The sequence below is a fragment of the Bos mutus genome, chromosome 5 (assembly GCF_027580195.1).
Source record: "Bos mutus isolate GX-2022 chromosome 5, NWIPB_WYAK_1.1, whole genome shotgun sequence".
NCBI lineage: Eukaryota > Metazoa > Chordata > Mammalia > Artiodactyla > Bovidae > Bos > Bos mutus.
Window position 1 is genome coordinate 44,950,173 of NC_091621.1, and position 17,568 is coordinate 44,967,740.

The following is a 17,568-nucleotide window of genomic DNA, read 5'->3' on the forward strand; positions in this document are numbered from 1 at the left end:
TCACCAGCCATTACACCTTCAGATTTCCATTTACGTCAATCTTTACAGAATTCTCTTAATGGAAAAAAATGTCAATTCCCTGGAAGAATGAAAAAGACATCTGGAACAGTTCTTTGCTTAAAAAGATAAAAAATTTTGGGAAGATGGAATTATGATGTTGCCTGAAAAATTGGAGAAGGTAATGGAACAAAACGGTGAATATGCTGTTCAGTAAAGTTCTTGGTGAAAACAGAAAATGTGTTCTTTATTAATATTTTTACTTAAAAACCAAAGGAACTTTTTGGCCAGCCCTATATGTTGGTTTATTCAGTTGCTTGGCCTCAAGGAAAGTTAGAGTTGGGACTTTAGGCCCTTTTGTCGGGGTGGGGCAAAGGGTATGAATTATCTACCTGGCTGCTCTGGGATGCGGAGAAGGCAATGGCATCCCACTCCAGTACTCTTGCCTGGAAAATCCCATGGACAGAGGAGCCTGGTGGGCCGCAGTCCATGGGGTTTCGAAGAGTCAGACATGACTGAGCAACTTCACTTTCACTTTTCACTTTCATGCATTGGAGAAGGAAATGGCACCCACTCCAGTGTTCTTGCCTGGAGAATCCCAGGGACAGGGGAGCCTGGTGGGCTGCTGTCTATGGGGTCGCACAGAGTGGGACACGACTGAAGTGACTTAGCAGCAGCAGCAGCAGCTCTGGGATGGGCTTTCCTGATAGCTCAGTTGGTAAAGAATCTGCCTGCAACGCAGGAGACTTCGATTTGATTCCTGGGTCGGGAAAATCTGCAGGAGAAGGGATAGGCTACCCACTCCAGTATTCTTGGGCTTCCCTGGTGGCTCAGCTGCCTTCAATGTGGGAGACCTGGGTTCAATCCCTGGGTTGGGAAGATCCCCTGAAGAAGGGAAAGGCTACCCACTTCAGTGTTCTGGCCTGGGTCACAAAGAGTCAGACATGACTGAGCCACTTTCACTTTCACTGCTCTGGGATTAGAGGCCAAATTAGATGTACTTGAGGATCCTCTATTTCCCCAAAGTGGTTTCCATGTTTTTCTGCAGATGCTTCAGACCCAAGTACCCCCATGGGCTCCCAAGTGGTCCTAGAAGCTCCCTAGAAGAGGGAGGGAGGCTTTGGGCATGAGAGAAGCCTCCCTAAGCAGGCTGGGCCCTGGCCTTCTCAGGCCGGGTAGGGTCCTGACTCTGAATCAGCCACCCACCCCTCATCCCTCTAGGGCTCCTGAGATAGAAGGCTCCAGACACAGACTCTTGTCTCCAGGGGCCTGGTTACTCCAAAGGAGGCTTCAGGGGACTCAAGAGGGGGTGCCTTGTGCTTGAGGAGGGGAGAGGAATGGCCTCCCTAAGACTCTTTGAGCCCCAGATGGCTGTTAGCATAACTGACGGCATCTTGACGCTTACAGTTCCTCCTGTCCTTTCCCTGACCTGACCTAGGACAGTACTGTGTGGTAAATCACTCTTTGCCATCAGGGGCTTTGTGGTTAATAGATACTGCTTAATAATCATTAAGGCCAGGTGGCCCTATGCTCTGTTGATCCTCAAGCAGTGATGACAACCTTCCCTGAAATATTCTGGGGCCCACAAGACTAGTTACCCATTCATAAACCTTAGTATTGCATGTCCTGTTTCAAGCACCTACTCCTGAACCCCAAGTTAAATCTAACATTATCCCTGTGGCCACTTGGTGGTGTAGAGTGCAGTTGTGAAAGCTTCCGTATTGTCGGCCAGATCTTACCGTGTGAGTAAGTTACCCTGTAATAAACGGATCCATTGATGATGTGGAGCTGCTTGCCTTGTTTTTTTGGCTTCAAGATACCTTCTCAGTTAGGTGGGCATGTTTTGTTCCCTCCATCCCCCAACAGGCCCCCCAAGTATGTACTGATGTCAGTCATTAGGTCAGGGATCCTTTCCCTGTCTCTGCCCTCCCCATCCTGAGCCTCCCAAGGATGGATGCTCTGACCTGAGGACATTTCTGGGAAGGGTCGTTGCCCTCAGGAATTGTTCAGGTGGAAGCAGGTTACAGGCTTTCTCCCCAGCACCTAGGACACAGCTCTTTGCTGATGCCTGAAATGCCTTCTTTCCATCAGTCCCATCAGTGAAGCCACTGTAGCCACCTTGTCTTTCCCTTCCACACTGTGACCTTTTTCTAGGTTAAAATCAAGTCAACAACAATAATAGTAACATTTACTGGGTGCCTACTGTGTGTTGGAACCAAACTGAGCTCTACGTCCATTATCCCATTGAATTCTTATGATAACCATGATATAGTTTCTATTTTATGGACAAGGAAAGCGAGGAGCAGAGTGGTGGAGTAAAACTCCCGAGACACACAGACAGGCTGGGATGGGCGGGGATCCAGTCCCAGCATTTCTGATGTCACTGCGCTCTACTGCTCTGGTGGGGAGGAGCCTGGGTTAGGACTCAGGGATCTACTGTCAATATGCATTCTATCCTCTCTGTTTCTTGGCTTCCTCACCTCTGGATTAGGAGACTGAACTCAAACATTCTTGTGCTTGGCATTTCTTAGTCTAACTGTGACACTTCACACTGGCACCTTTTGCATTGTCTTGGCTTGGGTCCTGGAGCGCTGGCGAGGGAAGACTGGGGCTTGGGGAGGTAAGGGGTATAATGAGAGACTCTGGGAAATGGCAAGAGGCAGAGGCGGGTGGAGGTTGCAGGATGTCCGGGGGAGGGGATTCTCATTCTGCCCTGGAGTAAGCCCTGCAGGTGGATAGAACCTGCTCCCAGAGAACTCCATTTCCGAGGTCGTCCTCTGAGTGTGGGATAGGACACAGACTCAGTCAAGACCTAGAGAGCTCGGTGACATTTTTATTGAAGCAATTTGAGGGGATAGGCAGGCACCGGAAGCAGGAGAAGTGTTCTGTCTATGGTGGGAAACGCAGGCCTGGACTGTACTCAGCGTCTCTGGGGGCACCAAGATCAGCTCTAAGCAACCCCAAAAAAGGACTGTGGCTGCCAGGGATCTGGGTCAGACAGGAGGAAGCTTCTGAAGGAATGCCCCAGCCCAGATCTTGGCATATGGCAGCTGGAATGGATGCCTATGGGCCCTGGAGTGCTCTGGGATGAGAAGCAAGTGGGGTACCTTTGCGGGAACCTGTTTGGAGTCAGAGGGATGAACAGGCGAGCTGGGGACTCACAGGCTACTTCCCTGCTCCCGGTGCCTCTTGTGATTCAGTGCATGGGGGTCAGCAAAGCGGCGGGTCTTAGGCCTGGGGGCTGGGGGCCTTAGAGGGGAGGCAGAGGGGCAGGGGGCCCTTTAGCTCCTGTAACTCTTGCTGGACGAGGTCTTGGAGATGATGCGCATGCTGGAGCTGGTGCCACTCATGCCACGGCCGCTGGTGGAGCTGAAGCTACCGCCGCTGTTGCTGAAGCCGCTGCTGCCAAAGCCATAGCCGCCCCCGGTCATGCAGAGGCCGCCGCCCCCGCTGTAGCCCGAGCCCCCAGAGGAGGAGACCACGGCTGTGGAGAGAAGGCACAGGGCACACTGGCAGCCTTGTCCCTGGGTCTTGTGCCCAGGCGCCTCCCTCCCACAGGCTCCCCGGGGAGCCTCATGGTCCCCATCACCTGCTGCCTCAACGAACACAGGACATGGCAATTTTTATAGCTTGCCCAGCTGTGACCACAGATGTCTCTTCGACAGGCCTGAGAGGATGCCTTTACTATGATACCCCTACTTTTCAGTGGAAGAAACAGGTGCAAAGACACCAAGTGGCAGGCCCAAGGTCACACCTGCCGGAAAGCAGGGCTTGGGTCCCTGAGCCACGTTGGTCCCTCCTCTCTACCCGGGGCTTTCCCACTGGGTGAGACAAGAGGCCCCAGATATTGTGCAGGCATCACAGGTTCCCAGATGGGTGGGCCCGAAGGCTATCCAGGTGAACCTCCTCCAGACTGGAATCCCCTCTACTGCCTCCCTGAGAGGCGATCCTTTTGTTTCTGCTCAAATCCTTTCTGCAATGGGAAGCTCACTGTCTTGGAGTACAGCTCCCCACAGCTTGTTGAATGTTTGAAGATGCCTCTTCAACCTCCCCTCACAGTGTCTGATTCTCCAGGCAAGGCATCTCTGTTCCTTTAACTCACTAGTTTCTAGCTCTCTCTCATCCTCGTTTTCCAGCCTCCCCCGCAGGGCCGGACCCAAGGGGGCCCCAGGGAACTCTACATCCCATGCCCAGGACTCCACACTCTATGCACGCCGCTGGAGCCTGCTGAGTCCTTCTGCAGAATGAATCCCCCTGGCTTCCTTCCTGGGACCTGAGGGCAAACCTCTCTGCTTTCTGGTTCAGTTAATTTGCTTCAATTTTCAACACAGGTCTTTAGCTTTTTAATAGCCTCTTGTTTGAATTTCTGCCAGAAATAGCTGAGAAATCAGGTGTTTGGATGAGGGACCCATTGCTTTGTGAGTAGTCCTGTCCCATAACTGAGGTCCTCAGGGATTTGGGTGGAGTGGATTTATGACTCCACCATGAACCTCTCTTGACCCCACTGGGAGGAAGGGCCAAAGAAGAAAGGGGTCTCCACAGAGCCTCTCAGAGAATCTTAATGATATCCCTGCCCCTGCTCATTCACTATCTGTTCACCAAAAATGATGCTGTTAGCTTCTGTTTTGTCTCCCACTTTTCTGTCGTCCCAAGACATTTACTCACAGATATTCACGGGCCCGACACCTTCTCCGGTGAGTCTGTTGCAGGAGGGGAGAGAAAGACATGTTTCATTTGCTGAGAAGTTAGAGAACCCTGAGTTCTATGTATTTAAAGCTATCAGCACAGAGGGCTGGCTGTGCTCTCGGCACTGTGCTGAACAAGCCTTTGAATCATCCTGTTAGCTGTAGGAAGCTGATGCGACTCTGGGAGGGGACATTAGAAGAGAGATCAAATCCAAATATATGGCAAAATGGGGAGACAGACTGGTGCTCACTATGTTGGGAGGGACAGTCAGATGGGAGGCCTCTCTGGGCAAACAGAGCCCCTGGGCCTCGCTTTGTCCTGAGTGTGGCCTCCTTGATCACAGGGCCTGGGGAGAAACGACCCTGCCGCTGGCCTTCCAGGTAGTCATGGACCACCTCCTCCTGACACCTTCTATCCTGGCCCCTGCTCTGGGTCCCATCGGAGCTCTGGGAATGACTTCAGGATGCCTCGGGAGATCATCCGAGTTTTACATCTGTTTCTATTCTGAGCATTTCTATTTGGGGCCTGACACCGTGGGGATCTTGGCCGCTGTAGCATAGCTACAGTGCTCTGGTGGCATCTATCTGAACCACGGCAGGAGGAGGAGCTTGCCCACCTGCACTCCTCGCCCTCCAGCAGCTTCCTGTAGGTGGCAATCTCGATGTCCAGGGCCAGCTTGACGTTCATCAGCTCCTGGTATTCACGCAACTGCCGCGCCATGTCCTGCTTGGCCTTCTGCAGGGCATCCTCCAGCTCGGCCAGCTTGTGCTTGGCATCCTTGAGGGCCAGCTCCCCACGCTGCTCAGCATCGGCGATGGCAGCCTGGAGCGTGGCACACTGCCAGGAGGACACAGGAGTTTATGAAATTGTCCGCAAGGAAGGATGGAAGATATGGGCTTTAGGTTAAAAATGTGGAAGAATTTCCTGAAATGGATTTCATGCAAAGGAGGTTGGAGTATCATCTTTAAAAATAAGATTAATCTGTGTTCTCCTTGGATACTTTGTGACTTAGAATGGAGAAATGGTTTTCAGGGTCCTGTTCAATATGAACTTCTCTGAATAAGTAAAAAGTGAATCAGTTTTGCCATGTATGCCTCCAGAAGACAGCATCTTTCCAAGAGGAACTGATGTTGGACAGATCTCAGAAAGAAGGTCCTGGCCTCCCTGGTAGGGGCAGAAGATTACAAGTTTATATTACTGGACAATCATTCATCTGGGGAGAACTCTCTGCATGGGCTGAGGCAGGGGAATGGATGAGATGGCCAATGGTTGCTCAGCCCTACCTGCTTCTTCACGTTTTCAATCTCAGAGCGCAGCCTCTGTATCACTCGGTTCAACTCAGAGATCTCCATCCTGGTGGAGCGGAGGTCTTCCCCGTGCTGGCCGGCAGACCGCTGCAGCTCCTCGTACTAGGGGTCAGGAGAAGGAGGAGAAGGGGTGGTGAGGCCAGAAGGTGGTGGCTTCCCAGGGCCCAACAGGGCCTCTGAGGCGACGCTTAGAGGCACCTCCCTTTGCACGAGCTGTCTCCATCAAATCCATCGCACTGTCTCTTGGCCCTGCCCCTCACTCTCCATACCCAAAGTCTCCACTCCACAGGTGGACCTTCCTATACCCCAGCTTTGGTCCTTCGTCTTCATATTCAGGTGCCTCACCTCCACAAACTCAGCATCATTCGGGGGTGCTTGTCACTTTCTAATTTTAAAGCTCACTCATATTTGTTTTTCCTGGCACCAGGTCTTGTGTTCCCAGGGACTCCTCAGCTCTAATCTGGAAAATGTCATTGGGTAAGCCCTAACCAGCCTTTGCTCAGCCTCTCAGCCCCAGCTATTTCTACCTCTCATCTCCGGATGCAGGAAGCTAAACCTACCTCTTGCTCCACCCTCCCTCTCTTGTGCCTACTGGGACTAGTGGCGGGTACTGTCCAGCTGTCCCTTGCCTCTCCTCTACAAGGCATCAGAGGGGTGTTCATCCTCCTCGGGGCAGGACTGACCACCTTTTGCCTCTGTCTGGCTGTTCCCCCAGGTCCTGACGATGCATCCTGAGGAGTGCTCTGACAGAGTGAGCCCCAAGGTGAATTCAGATCTCTCCAAGTCCATCAGACTGGTAGGACAAGGCTTTTATCAAATCTGCCTTTGAAATCTCAGTTCTCTGAGACTGTTTCATGAAATTGACCTTGACACCTCACCTTGATCTGGTACCAGGACTCAGCCTCGGCCCGGCTGCGGTTGGCGATGTCCTCGTATTGGGCCTTGACCTCAGAGATGATGCTGTCCAGGTCTAGCTTGCGGTTGTTGTCCATGGACAAGACCACGGAAGTCTCAGAGATCTGGGCGTGAAGCTGAGCCAGCTCCTGCAAGGAGGTCCACATGGGAAAGCTGAAGCTGGGTGTGTTTGCCTGCTTGTGTGTGTGTACCTGCATGTGTGCTGGGTGTGCATGTGTGCACTTGTGCGTGTGTGCTGTGAAACTGTGCCCAGCACCCCAGAACAGACCCTGGCACTGAGGGCCTCCCTTGCACCACAGGACAGAACAGTCTATTGAAGACTGAAAGGGCTGGGGGGACAGTAGGCCGGTCACTGGGATAACACCTGTTCCCTATCTGCACAGAAGGAGCAGTAGCTCAGGTAGCTGTAGCCAAGATTCTCCAGAAGTCACTCCCACTGTCAAGGGCACGCACCTTGTTATAACCTGTCAGTTCTGCGATGTCTCATGTTCTGAGAAAATGCAACCTTTCATTCCAAATAAAGTAATTATCTTGGGAAAGAAAGCTGAGTCAGAAAGAGCCGGAAAGCTGGGCTGTCCCAGCCCCATTTCCTAACCTTGCTCCTCCCTGCTCCCCGGGGAAGGGAAACGGAAACCACCTGGAAACAGCAGAAAGACCTGAAAAATTCAAGCCTAGGATCTGCCAAGCAGGTTAGGTGGCACCTCTGAGCCTCAGAGAGACTACTGCCTCCTATGATTTCTGTGAGCGTTAAATGCATTCATGTTTGTTTGTATGGGGCTTCCCTGGTGACGCGGATGGTAAAGAATCCTCCTGAAAGGCAGGAGACCTGGGTTCGATCCCTGGGTCGGGAACATCCTCTGAAGAAGGGAATGGCTACCCACTCCAGTATTCTTGCCTGGAGAATTCCATGGACAGAGGAGCCTGGTGGGCTATGGCTATGGAGTCGCAAAGAGTCAGACACGACAGAACAACTAACACTTGTATAAGATGGGTTTTGAAGCAGAAAATCCACAAGTAATTTGTTAATGATGACTTTACAGAATCATCTAAAACAGTGGGTCCCAAAATGTGATCCTCAGACTAACAGTATCACCTACTGAATCAGAATTGGTGTTCTCACAAGATTTTTAGGAGATTCTAATGAGCTGTAAAATTTAAGCATCACTGATCCAAAGCCCAAATCTTTAAGAACAATATCAATTGTTAATTAATTGTTAATTCCTTTCTTTATTAACAATTGGTTCATGCATTTCCTGATTCAAGAAGTTATTCTTTTGTTGCTGTTAGGTTGTAATTTGCGTTTCCAAAATCGTTTTTCCTGATAGCTGACCTAGCTAGGGGAGTCTCAGCCCACAGGATTGCTGTTCAGCACTGGGGGCCAACATCACCCTGGTTTTCAGCATTGAAGTGAATAAGCAAAGAAAATGATGGGGTCTTTTTTTGCCCCCAAGTGGGTGGTCATTGAAGTCACCTGAAGACCCAGAGCCCATGTTCCTGCTCCTGGAACATGACCAGATTGTGTTGGGCATCACACACATGCAATCCCATGAGTGGATTACCTGTTGTTACCAGGCCTACCTGCGATGCACACTGCACCCTGCATCCCTACCTCCACATCACTAACCTCATCTCAGCTGCTCCCCACTCATTCATTCTACACTGCTCACATGGGCCTCCTTCTGGCTTTTCTGGATCCTCAGTTCCTTCAGGTTATCACCCACCATCTGCCTGCCCCTGCTCCCTGTTGTCTATTTCTCCATCACCCCTGAAATGGGGTAGTTATTTGCTTCTCTCCATGCTACCCATCTCCTGGAAGCTCCAAGAACTTAGGGCCTTGATTGCGTTTGCCCAGCGCTGTATCTTGCAGCCTTGAGCTCTGTGTTGGGCTTATAGAAGCACCCAGCAAAACGCCTCTTCAGGGGAGCCAGTTCAATATTTTGTGTGCTTCTAGAAGCACCTGAGGGTTCACTAGTTGCCACTTGATCTGCATAATTACATCATCCTGCAGTTGCCATAGGAAAAGTAACAGGTAAATCTGAACTGGGCTGGGTGAGCTGGGTTGCTCAGATCATTCTATGGAAACTGCAAGTAATTTGCTGACAGGCAGCTCTTTTGTCTGACCAACAGAACATTCTTGAATTTCTCACCTTATCTGATCACCAGCTGCCCTGGGAAAACTCACATTCTCCCTTGGTAGGGGAAGCAACATCTACTCCATCAATTCCAACTCAGGCATGGGGTGAGGAGCAGAGGGGTGACCAGGGAAGGGGCCAGCAGCCTCTGTGCTCAGCCGCCACCCCCAGCCTCCAGCCCTTTGGAGGGGAGCCCCCGGCCATGCTTACCGCTTCATAGAAAGACCTCAGGAAGTTAATCTCGTCCATTAAGGCTTCCACCTTGGCCTCCAGTTCCACTTTGTTCATGTAGGCAGCATCCACGTCCTGGGCACAGAACATGCAGTCACTCTAGTCCCACCCTTCTTGGGTTAGCCAGCCCCTCTGTCTGTGAGTTAGGTTGGAGGCCTTCAGCTCCTGGGGACAAGAGCATTTCTCTCTCCCAGGCTATGGATAGAGTGGAACTTACAGGGGGATCCAAATTGCATGTGGACCAGGTTCCTGGGGATCGCCCATCTGCTCATCAGCTGGTGCTACGTGGAGAAACCTCTCATGTCACCTCCATGCAGTGAGGACAGCCTGAATCATCCTGGGCCCTTGGGCCTCTGCTGCCTGTGGCCTCACCTTCTCCCTGAGGCTTCCTTCCTCTCTGCACTCTGTCCCTGCCTCCCCTTCCCACATTGCTGCTCCCGCTCTTCCTCCCTCTCCGGATTAGCTTCAGGGCTGGATCTCCCCCTCCTTCTGCCCATCCACACTGAGCAGAAAGGTTCACAGTTTTTGGAGCTGGTCCCCATCCTATGCCCATTTTTGAGCCTGACTTGAGGTCTCACAGACTCAGCTCAGCACAGGGCCCGTTTTGCTTCTCCTTTGCCTGCATAAGATCCATGTTGGAGAGGGGACTGGTGTTAAGATTTATAGCTCGGACTTGGGTGTCCTGGATCCTGACTCGCTTCTGATTATCTGGGTAACCTGGGGCAACTTATTTAACCTCCATGCACCTGACTTTTCTCACTTCTAAAGTAAAACGTGCTTCCAGGATTGGTTATGCAAATTAAATAAAGCCTCATATACAGGGCCGCAGACTTATGTGGCAGCCGTCACTCCTGGGAGGGGTTCCCTGGGCCCGGAGTCAGATCAGAGCACCCCTGTCTCCTCACCTTCTTGAGCACCACAAACTCGTTCTCAGCTGCTGTGCGCCTGTTGATTTCCTCTTCGTACCTGTGGGGAGAGGGAAGTGGGTGGATGTTCAGAGCGGGGCTTCTAGGAGTGAGGTCCAGCGTGGGGATGTAGGTGGGAAATCAGAGCAGACTTGGAAAGCATGCTGCTGAAGTGTTGCTCTCCTATTACACATGTTACCCAACCCCCAATCCATCGCACAACCAGCCCTGTCCAAACAAAACCCACACTTAAAACAACACAAAACAGAACTGCCCCTCATTCTTTCTGAGGTCTTTCTCATAGCTGTATTCTCAGAGGTCCCATGAAGGGGCGCGATGCTTCCTTTTACCCCATGGTCTCGCCTAAGCCAAGAGGAGGGACAGAGATCGGTAGGGGGGGGCAGTCTGGGCCAGGCCGGCGCCTGCACCCCATGGTGCCCTCATGTTGCCTCACCGTTCCATTCTCAGCTGCTGACCTGCTGCCTGGGAAGCAGAGTCTTTAGGCTAATAAGAGACCTCCCTTTTATCCCCTCCACCAAGTTTTCTCATATTCAATTTGCCCCTGAGTAGCAACCCCACTCTCCCTAGCCCCGCCCCCCGCCACTGATCTCTGGGAAGGAAGTCTCAAGTCTGCTCTAGGTAACATTCCCCACCCTACCTCTTAAGCATCAGCCAATCCCACCTTCTCAGAGGCTTGGGATGGCTGGGCTGTGGAAGGGGCTTCATCCCTTCTCCCTACTGGCTGAATAACCCAGGGCAGGTCCCTTAACATCTCAGAGGCTCTTTCCCATCCACGAGTCAGCTTGTTGTTAGCTCTATACAAACCCACAGGATGGATACCACCAGACTCTCCCCCACTTTTCTATTGCACCTTTTGTCTACAGAATCTTCAGTCCTGTGCCTTCTTCCAAGTTCTCTGGGAAAATGAATCTGATTTTCCTTGTTGTTTCCCAAAACTGTCTTTTCATTAAACATGGTCATCTTTGCTTCACCCAACTCCACGCAATTGTCTTTCTCTGTTTCCCAGCTCACGGTCCCTCTGGCCAGAGGGCAAGCCTCAGGTGGTCCTGCACAGGCCTCTTAGACACCTACCACAGGAACGCTGCTGTCCTCTAACCAGCAGCACACTCTCCAGCAGATCCCCCATATCCCTCCAGTGTGCATCTTCTCTTCGCACCCTTGAGTTTTTTGTCTCTTCCTCCTGGAAGCCTTCTTGGATTGAAATACTGTTATCCCATATTTGCATGATATTATAAATTATCTGTCAGCACTTGCTTCTCTTGTCTATGTTTGCATCACTACATACATTGTACTTAGTCGTCAATATAATAAAAATAGCTAACACATGTTAACAGCTTACTATGTACCAGGCACTAGATACCCTATTGAGTACTTTACAAGCAAGTGTTGCTTTAATATTCTCAGTCTCCCTGTGAGGTGGGTACTATTAATATCCCCTTTAACAGACAAAAGAACTAGGACTTAGAGAGTTTCGCTTTCTTTAGATATTGAGTCAGTAAATGATTAAGCCAAGATTGTAAATCTGAGGATTTTGCTAGTGGTCTGGTGGCTAAGATTCTACACTCCCAGTGTGGAGGGATCCGGGTTCAATCCCTGGCTGGGGAACTAGATCCCACATGCCTCAACTAAGACCTGATGTAGCCAAATAAATAAATATTTTTAAAAATCTTAAAGAAAACTGATTGTCAACCTGACTAGGTTCTCTAGCACTGTTTAGCAGAACTTTCGCCTCGATAGAAATGCTCTATACTTGCCTGTATTATGGGACCCATTAGTCATTTGTGGTGACTGAGCATTTGAAATGTGGCTAGTGTCCTCGAGGGCCTGAATTTTAAATTGAATTTAATTTTAATTTAAATTGTCTCATGTGGCTTGTGGTTAACATGTTAGAGCAACACTAAAATCTGGGCTCTCATGACCTTATACAAATGGTAACAAAAACTGATTTGTTTGGCCCAAGAACAAACATTAAAACCAAATTAAAACCGTAGAAATAAGAAATTATTTGTATCTTTAGATGTGAGCATACCATTATGTTTAGCAGAGTGTGTGTGTGGTTCCAGGGAAAAGGCAGTTGTCACACCTCCTTGTTCTTCACACCCCAGCCTTGGCCAGGGCTGGGGTGGATACATGAACGTTGTGTAAGTCAGCAATCAGATTGAGGTGAACAAATGTGAGCATGAGGTTCTATGGGTTCAGCTCCTCACTAATGCGTTGCTACTTCGGTAACCTTGGATGGGTCAGTTGCTATCTCTGAGCCTCACTTTCCTCATTTCCAGAGTTTGCAGGGTTATATGAATCATGCTCTGTGTGCCCATATGAGTTATCATTTCTAAGCCCAGATCCTCCCCCAAACCTCAACATTCTTTTTTTTTGCATGCATGTGTGGCATGCAAGATCTTAGTTTCCCAATCAGGGATCGAACCCCTGCCCCCTGCATTGGGAGCATGTACACAGAGTGGGACATGACTGAAGTGACTTGGCAGCAGCAACAGTCTTAACCACTGGACCCGTAGGGAAGTCCCTAAGAGTCCCAGTTCTTTTCCTGGGTCCACCTCTGTGTCCTGAGTGTGTGCCCTATTCCCCATTGGCTTGGGCACTTCAGGAGAGCCCAGGGCCTCCCCTGGAGCCTCAGGGCTGAGCTACCACTCACTTGTTCTTGAAGTCCTCCACCACATCCTGCATGCTCTTCAGCTCCACCTCCAGCCTCGAGCGCTCTCCCCCCAGGCTGTCCAGCTGCCGCCTCAGGTTGTTGATGTAGCCTTCAAACATGGGCTCGAGGTTGGCTCTGGTTGCTTTATGCTCCTGCAGGAGGCTCCATTTGGTCTCCAGGACCTTGTTCTGCTGCTCCAGGAACCGCACCTGCCGCCACCAGAGGTGAGAACCCATGAGCATGTCTTTACAGCCATTGCCTCGCAGAGGGCTCTGGGATACAGGACCCCCGACAGTGTAGCGGGGAGCCCTGCAAGATCTCAGAGTCCAGGTGGCAGGCTCCTCCTCCTTGTTCTCAGGCTGGCAGGAGCCTGGGATGTATTTAGCCAAGCCCATGTTGGTGCGATGGGGCTGGGAGACTGGCTAGTGGCTGGGTTTGGAGGTGAGAGTAGGCAGGAGGGCCAGAGGGCCAGGAAACCATCTGAATACATCACACCATGCTGACGTGTGATAGCTGAAGAAAAGAACACTCTACCATGTTACTGAGTGAGATCTTTGGTTCCCAATAAATGGGCAAGAGGTTCCTGGCAGAAAATTCACCCATTTGCTTTCAACATGATTTCTCTAGATCTAGAATCTGGACTCAGTTGCCACCACAATCCAGGAATGCTGGAGTAGATCACTCTGGAGTCACCTTAGGGGGACCTGGATACAGTTTCAGCCATGTCCCTCATGAGCCGTGTGGCCTTGCACAAGCCTCTTCTTGTCTCTATTCTCTCAGACCTCAGGTTCCTGTGGTCCTGTGCTACTAATCTGGTTTTCCTGAATTGCACTCAGCTGCTCCTCAGGCTGGGAGACAGCCTCGGGAACATGTAAAACCTTTTTCTCTAAACCAGTCCTTCTGTTGGGAGCAGCTGGAGTGACACACAGCCTCAGAGAATGAAGGAACAGAGACTCCAAGGCTTTGGAATTGGCAGTGTGCCTACAGAGGGTCTTTAACAAATGCGTCCCACTCCTGCTTTCTCTTCCCTCCTCCTGGCTCCAAGTCCTCCCTAGACACATGCCCTCATTCCCCAAGACCCCTCCAGATGAATTGTGGAAAAGCAGGGCCCACATCCTTCCCCTCAGAATGGGGTTTCTGGAAATCTCCCATCTGTTGGAACAAACATCACATCAAGTGGAGGACATGAGTGATAAAAGCTTCAGCAGTCCCTGTGGTTAGGTTTATCCATTCAAAGGTCTGAGTCCATATGATGAGGCATTTCATAGCCTGTTAGACCTGCAAGAGGACCTTGGAGTCCATCTGTTCAACCCAACTGAGACCTAAGAAGTTGGGGATTCTCCCAGCAGGAGAGCTGACGGTAGGAGCTGGTTGCCCCTCAGTTTAGCACTCTATCTTTCAGAATCCAGGATTGGAGCCTGAATGATCTAGATTCTTGAGCTGGTTCTTCCCAGATGAAAGCAATTAGCTCCAGTGTGAACTGGCAGTAGTGCACACCAGAACTGGGGAAACCCCTAGGGTTCCAGGCCAACAGCAGGGGAGACTCAGGGCTGAAGTCACAGCTTTACTCTCACCAAAAGGAAAGTCTGAAACCCTGAGTGCCTCCCTTGCCAATCAAATCAATAGTGAGGCTGCCACAGGACTTGCCCCTGTTGACTGGCAGGGAAAAGTGACCTCAGCCTGTGAGCTGAACTTGTAACCTTCCATTTCTTGATCCTCTGCTCTCTGAACCAATCCCTTCTGCTGTCTAATTTTAAGCCATGTTCATGGCTATCCATCAAGAGAGCAATACAATACACTGTTGGTGGGAATGCAAACTAGTACAGCCACTATGGAGAACAGTGTGGAGAGTCCTTAAAAAACTGGAAATAGAACTGCCTTATGACCCAGCAATCCCACTGCTGGGCATACACACTGAGGAAACCAGAATTGAAAGAGACACGTGTACCCCAATGTTCATCGCAGCACTGTTTATAATAGCCAGGACATGGAAGCAACCTAGATGTCCATCAGCAGATGAATGGATAAGAAAGCTGTGGTACATATACACAATGGAGTATTACTCAGCCATTAAAAAGAATACATTTGAATCAGTTCTAATGAGGTGGATGAAACTGGAGCCTATTATACAGAGTGAAGTAAGCCAGAAAGAAAAACACCAATACAGTATACTAATGCATATATATGGAATTTAGAAAGATGGTAACGATAACCCTGTATGTGAAACAGCAAAAGAGACACAGATGTATAGAACAGTCTTTTGGACTCTGTGGGAGAGGGAGTGGGGGGATGATTTGGGAGAATGGCATTAAAACATGTATAATATCATATTAAAAAAATAATATGAGTGTAAAAAAAAAAAGAGAGAGTAATATTCTCGCAGTGGGTCAGACAGCTCTGGTGCCCCAAAATGGACATTTTTCTCATCTCAACAAGGTAGGAAACCGCTTCCTCCACACCCCTGGCCCCCAGGACCTCAGAGAAGAACAGAAAGCTGAGATACTCCTGGGTGCCACATGCTTTCCTGGCGGGAACCCCATCGCCCTCTCACCTTGTCGATGAAGGAGGCGAACTTGTTGTTAAGGGTCTTGATCTGCTCCTTCTCCTCCTTCCGTACCCGCTGGAGGGATGGATCGATCTCCAGGTGAAGGGGGGTGAGGAGGCTCTGGTTGACGGTGACCTCATGGATACCTCCAGCGCCAGACATCATCCCACCTCCAAATCCACAGCCACTGCCAACTCCTCCCACTCTGTACCCTATGCCCCCAAGACCCAACCCATAGCCAGCACCCCCGAAGCCGGTCCGGTTGGAGCGGTAGCCACTGCTGATGGAGATTCTCTTGTTACCCCCAAAGCTGTGGAGGCTCCTGGTTCCAAATCCACCTCCAAAGCCACCCCCGAAGCTCTTCCCACTCTGGATCATGGAGATGGAACTGAAGCTGGGCCTGCAGCCTGGGAGGAGGTTGGCTGAGGAAGCACTGAAGTTCCGAGAACCCCCTGACTTGATGGTGATAGAGGATCGTTGGGTCATGGTGGGAGCCGGTGTCAGCGGGTCAGAGGAGTGAAACCGTCACAGGGATGAACAGCCTTCCAAGTCTAGCTCTCTACAACTCTCCTTGACTTTTATCCCTTTTGAGAACTGGGTTTGGCCAGAGAAGATCAAAGACCACTCTGTTGAGTTCATCTCAATGGTATGTCTGGCCATGACCCATCTTCCTGCACTGCTCATCATCACAGGGAACACCCCACCCAGGGCAGGACCAGGCCTGGGAATTGGGACCTGGGGCAGGCCTGGTCCCAAGCCCCCCCACCCCCAATCATCCCACGTTCTCAGCCATATGCTGCAGATATTCCCATGGCTTTTCTTCTCCTCCCCTTTTCTTGAGTCTTGGACTCTGAAACCATACACTTGATTACGGTCTTCCCATCATGGTCACTTATGAGGGAAAAAATTTTTTATTGAGGATTTCATCTGTGCCAGACCACAGGCAGGTCAGTTATAAGCATTGTTATTTGATTCTCATTGTGAGGTTGGACAACAAGAATAATAATTGCCAATATTTATGGAGCAGCAATTATAAGTAGTGCTTTACACCTGTTTCTCACTTGAACTTCACACAGCAGGAAGGGGTAACTCTTATTATTCTTGCTTCACACATGAAGCAGTTGAGGTGTAGAGTAGTTCCGAGACTTAGGACCAGCAGTCTGACTGCAGGTCACCAGCTCTGCATCACTATTCTCGTACCGATGGCGAGCTGGCTTGTTCGAGGGAAGGAGCAAATTCAGGATTTCACTCCGAATTCCTGTGCCCTCTACCCCTCATCCCAGCGTCTCATCCCGTGGTCACCCCGAGGACCAGGGACATATTCTCAGTGTCATTTCTCTCCTTCCTTCCGTCCTCTCCCTCCAAACCTTCCAAATTTTAGCCCCTGGTTTTACATTCATCTTTTCTCATCCTAGTTCATGGCCCCTTCCTTCCCTTCCATTTAACTTCTTGCTCTTTCACCCTGGACAGCTGTGTTTGAGATCCCTGGTTCCAAGAGCCCACCAATGTGGTCCTGAGCACTGACCCCATCCCTCCAAGCCCACTCGGGCTGCCTCAATTCTGGGTGATGCCAGGGGCTGAGGTCTGATGGGAGGTTTCCAGAGGCTGTACACTCAGGAATGTGGGAGCTGCCTGCAATTATGGGCCTAAATGGCCCTTCTGTTGGGTGAAAGCACTGCCCCCAGGGCTGACTTCTAACTCCTCTCCTGGCCTGTTATTTTCCTGCTCACATCTGCAAGTTGGAAGCTGTCAGGAAACAATCAGCCCTTTGCTGGCAGAGGGCTGGGCTGCCCACCCTACGTCAGTGTCCTTGGAACTCAGTCTGGTTCGGGGAGGGGAGGGCATTGCCCTGCATGACATACAGAGTGGGGAGTCTGAGCAGAGCTTCCGCCCAGGGGCTTGGGCTTCTCAAAGAAGGCATCCTGACGGGAGGAGGGGGTAGGTGGGCAGAAGGAGGGAGGGAGGGAATCTGGCCAGTGCTTGGCCCTCCTGCCCCTCCCATCTTCTCAGCCCAGTCTTCTTAGCTCTGAGGGAAAGGGAGGGAGGTCAGATGCGCTGAGCCCTCCCTGTGCCAGGACCCCATGCTGAGAGGAGGTTTGGATGGGGAGAAGGATCACTCTGTGCTCCATCACCATTCCAAATAGAGGGCTGGACACCAGACACATTATACATGCAT

General features: G+C 50.8%; 1 protein-coding gene across 1 annotated transcript; it reads right to left on the reverse strand.

The window, feature by feature from the left end:
* Positions 1–3,278: 3,278 nt before the first annotated feature.
* On the reverse strand, positions 3,279–15,878 carry LOC102267824 (keratin, type II cytoskeletal 5). Its single transcript, XM_005906993.3, has 9 exons — positions 15,399–15,878; positions 12,848–13,056; positions 10,174–10,234; positions 9,248–9,343; positions 6,869–7,033; positions 5,967–6,092; positions 5,300–5,520; positions 4,663–4,697; positions 3,279–3,481 (listed from the first exon to the last, which is right to left on the reverse strand). Exons 1-9 carry the CDS (start codon positions 15,876–15,878, stop codon positions 3,279–3,281), a joined length of 1,596 nt encoding a protein of 531 aa, XP_005907055.1.
* Positions 15,879–17,568: the final 1,690 nt, after the last annotated feature.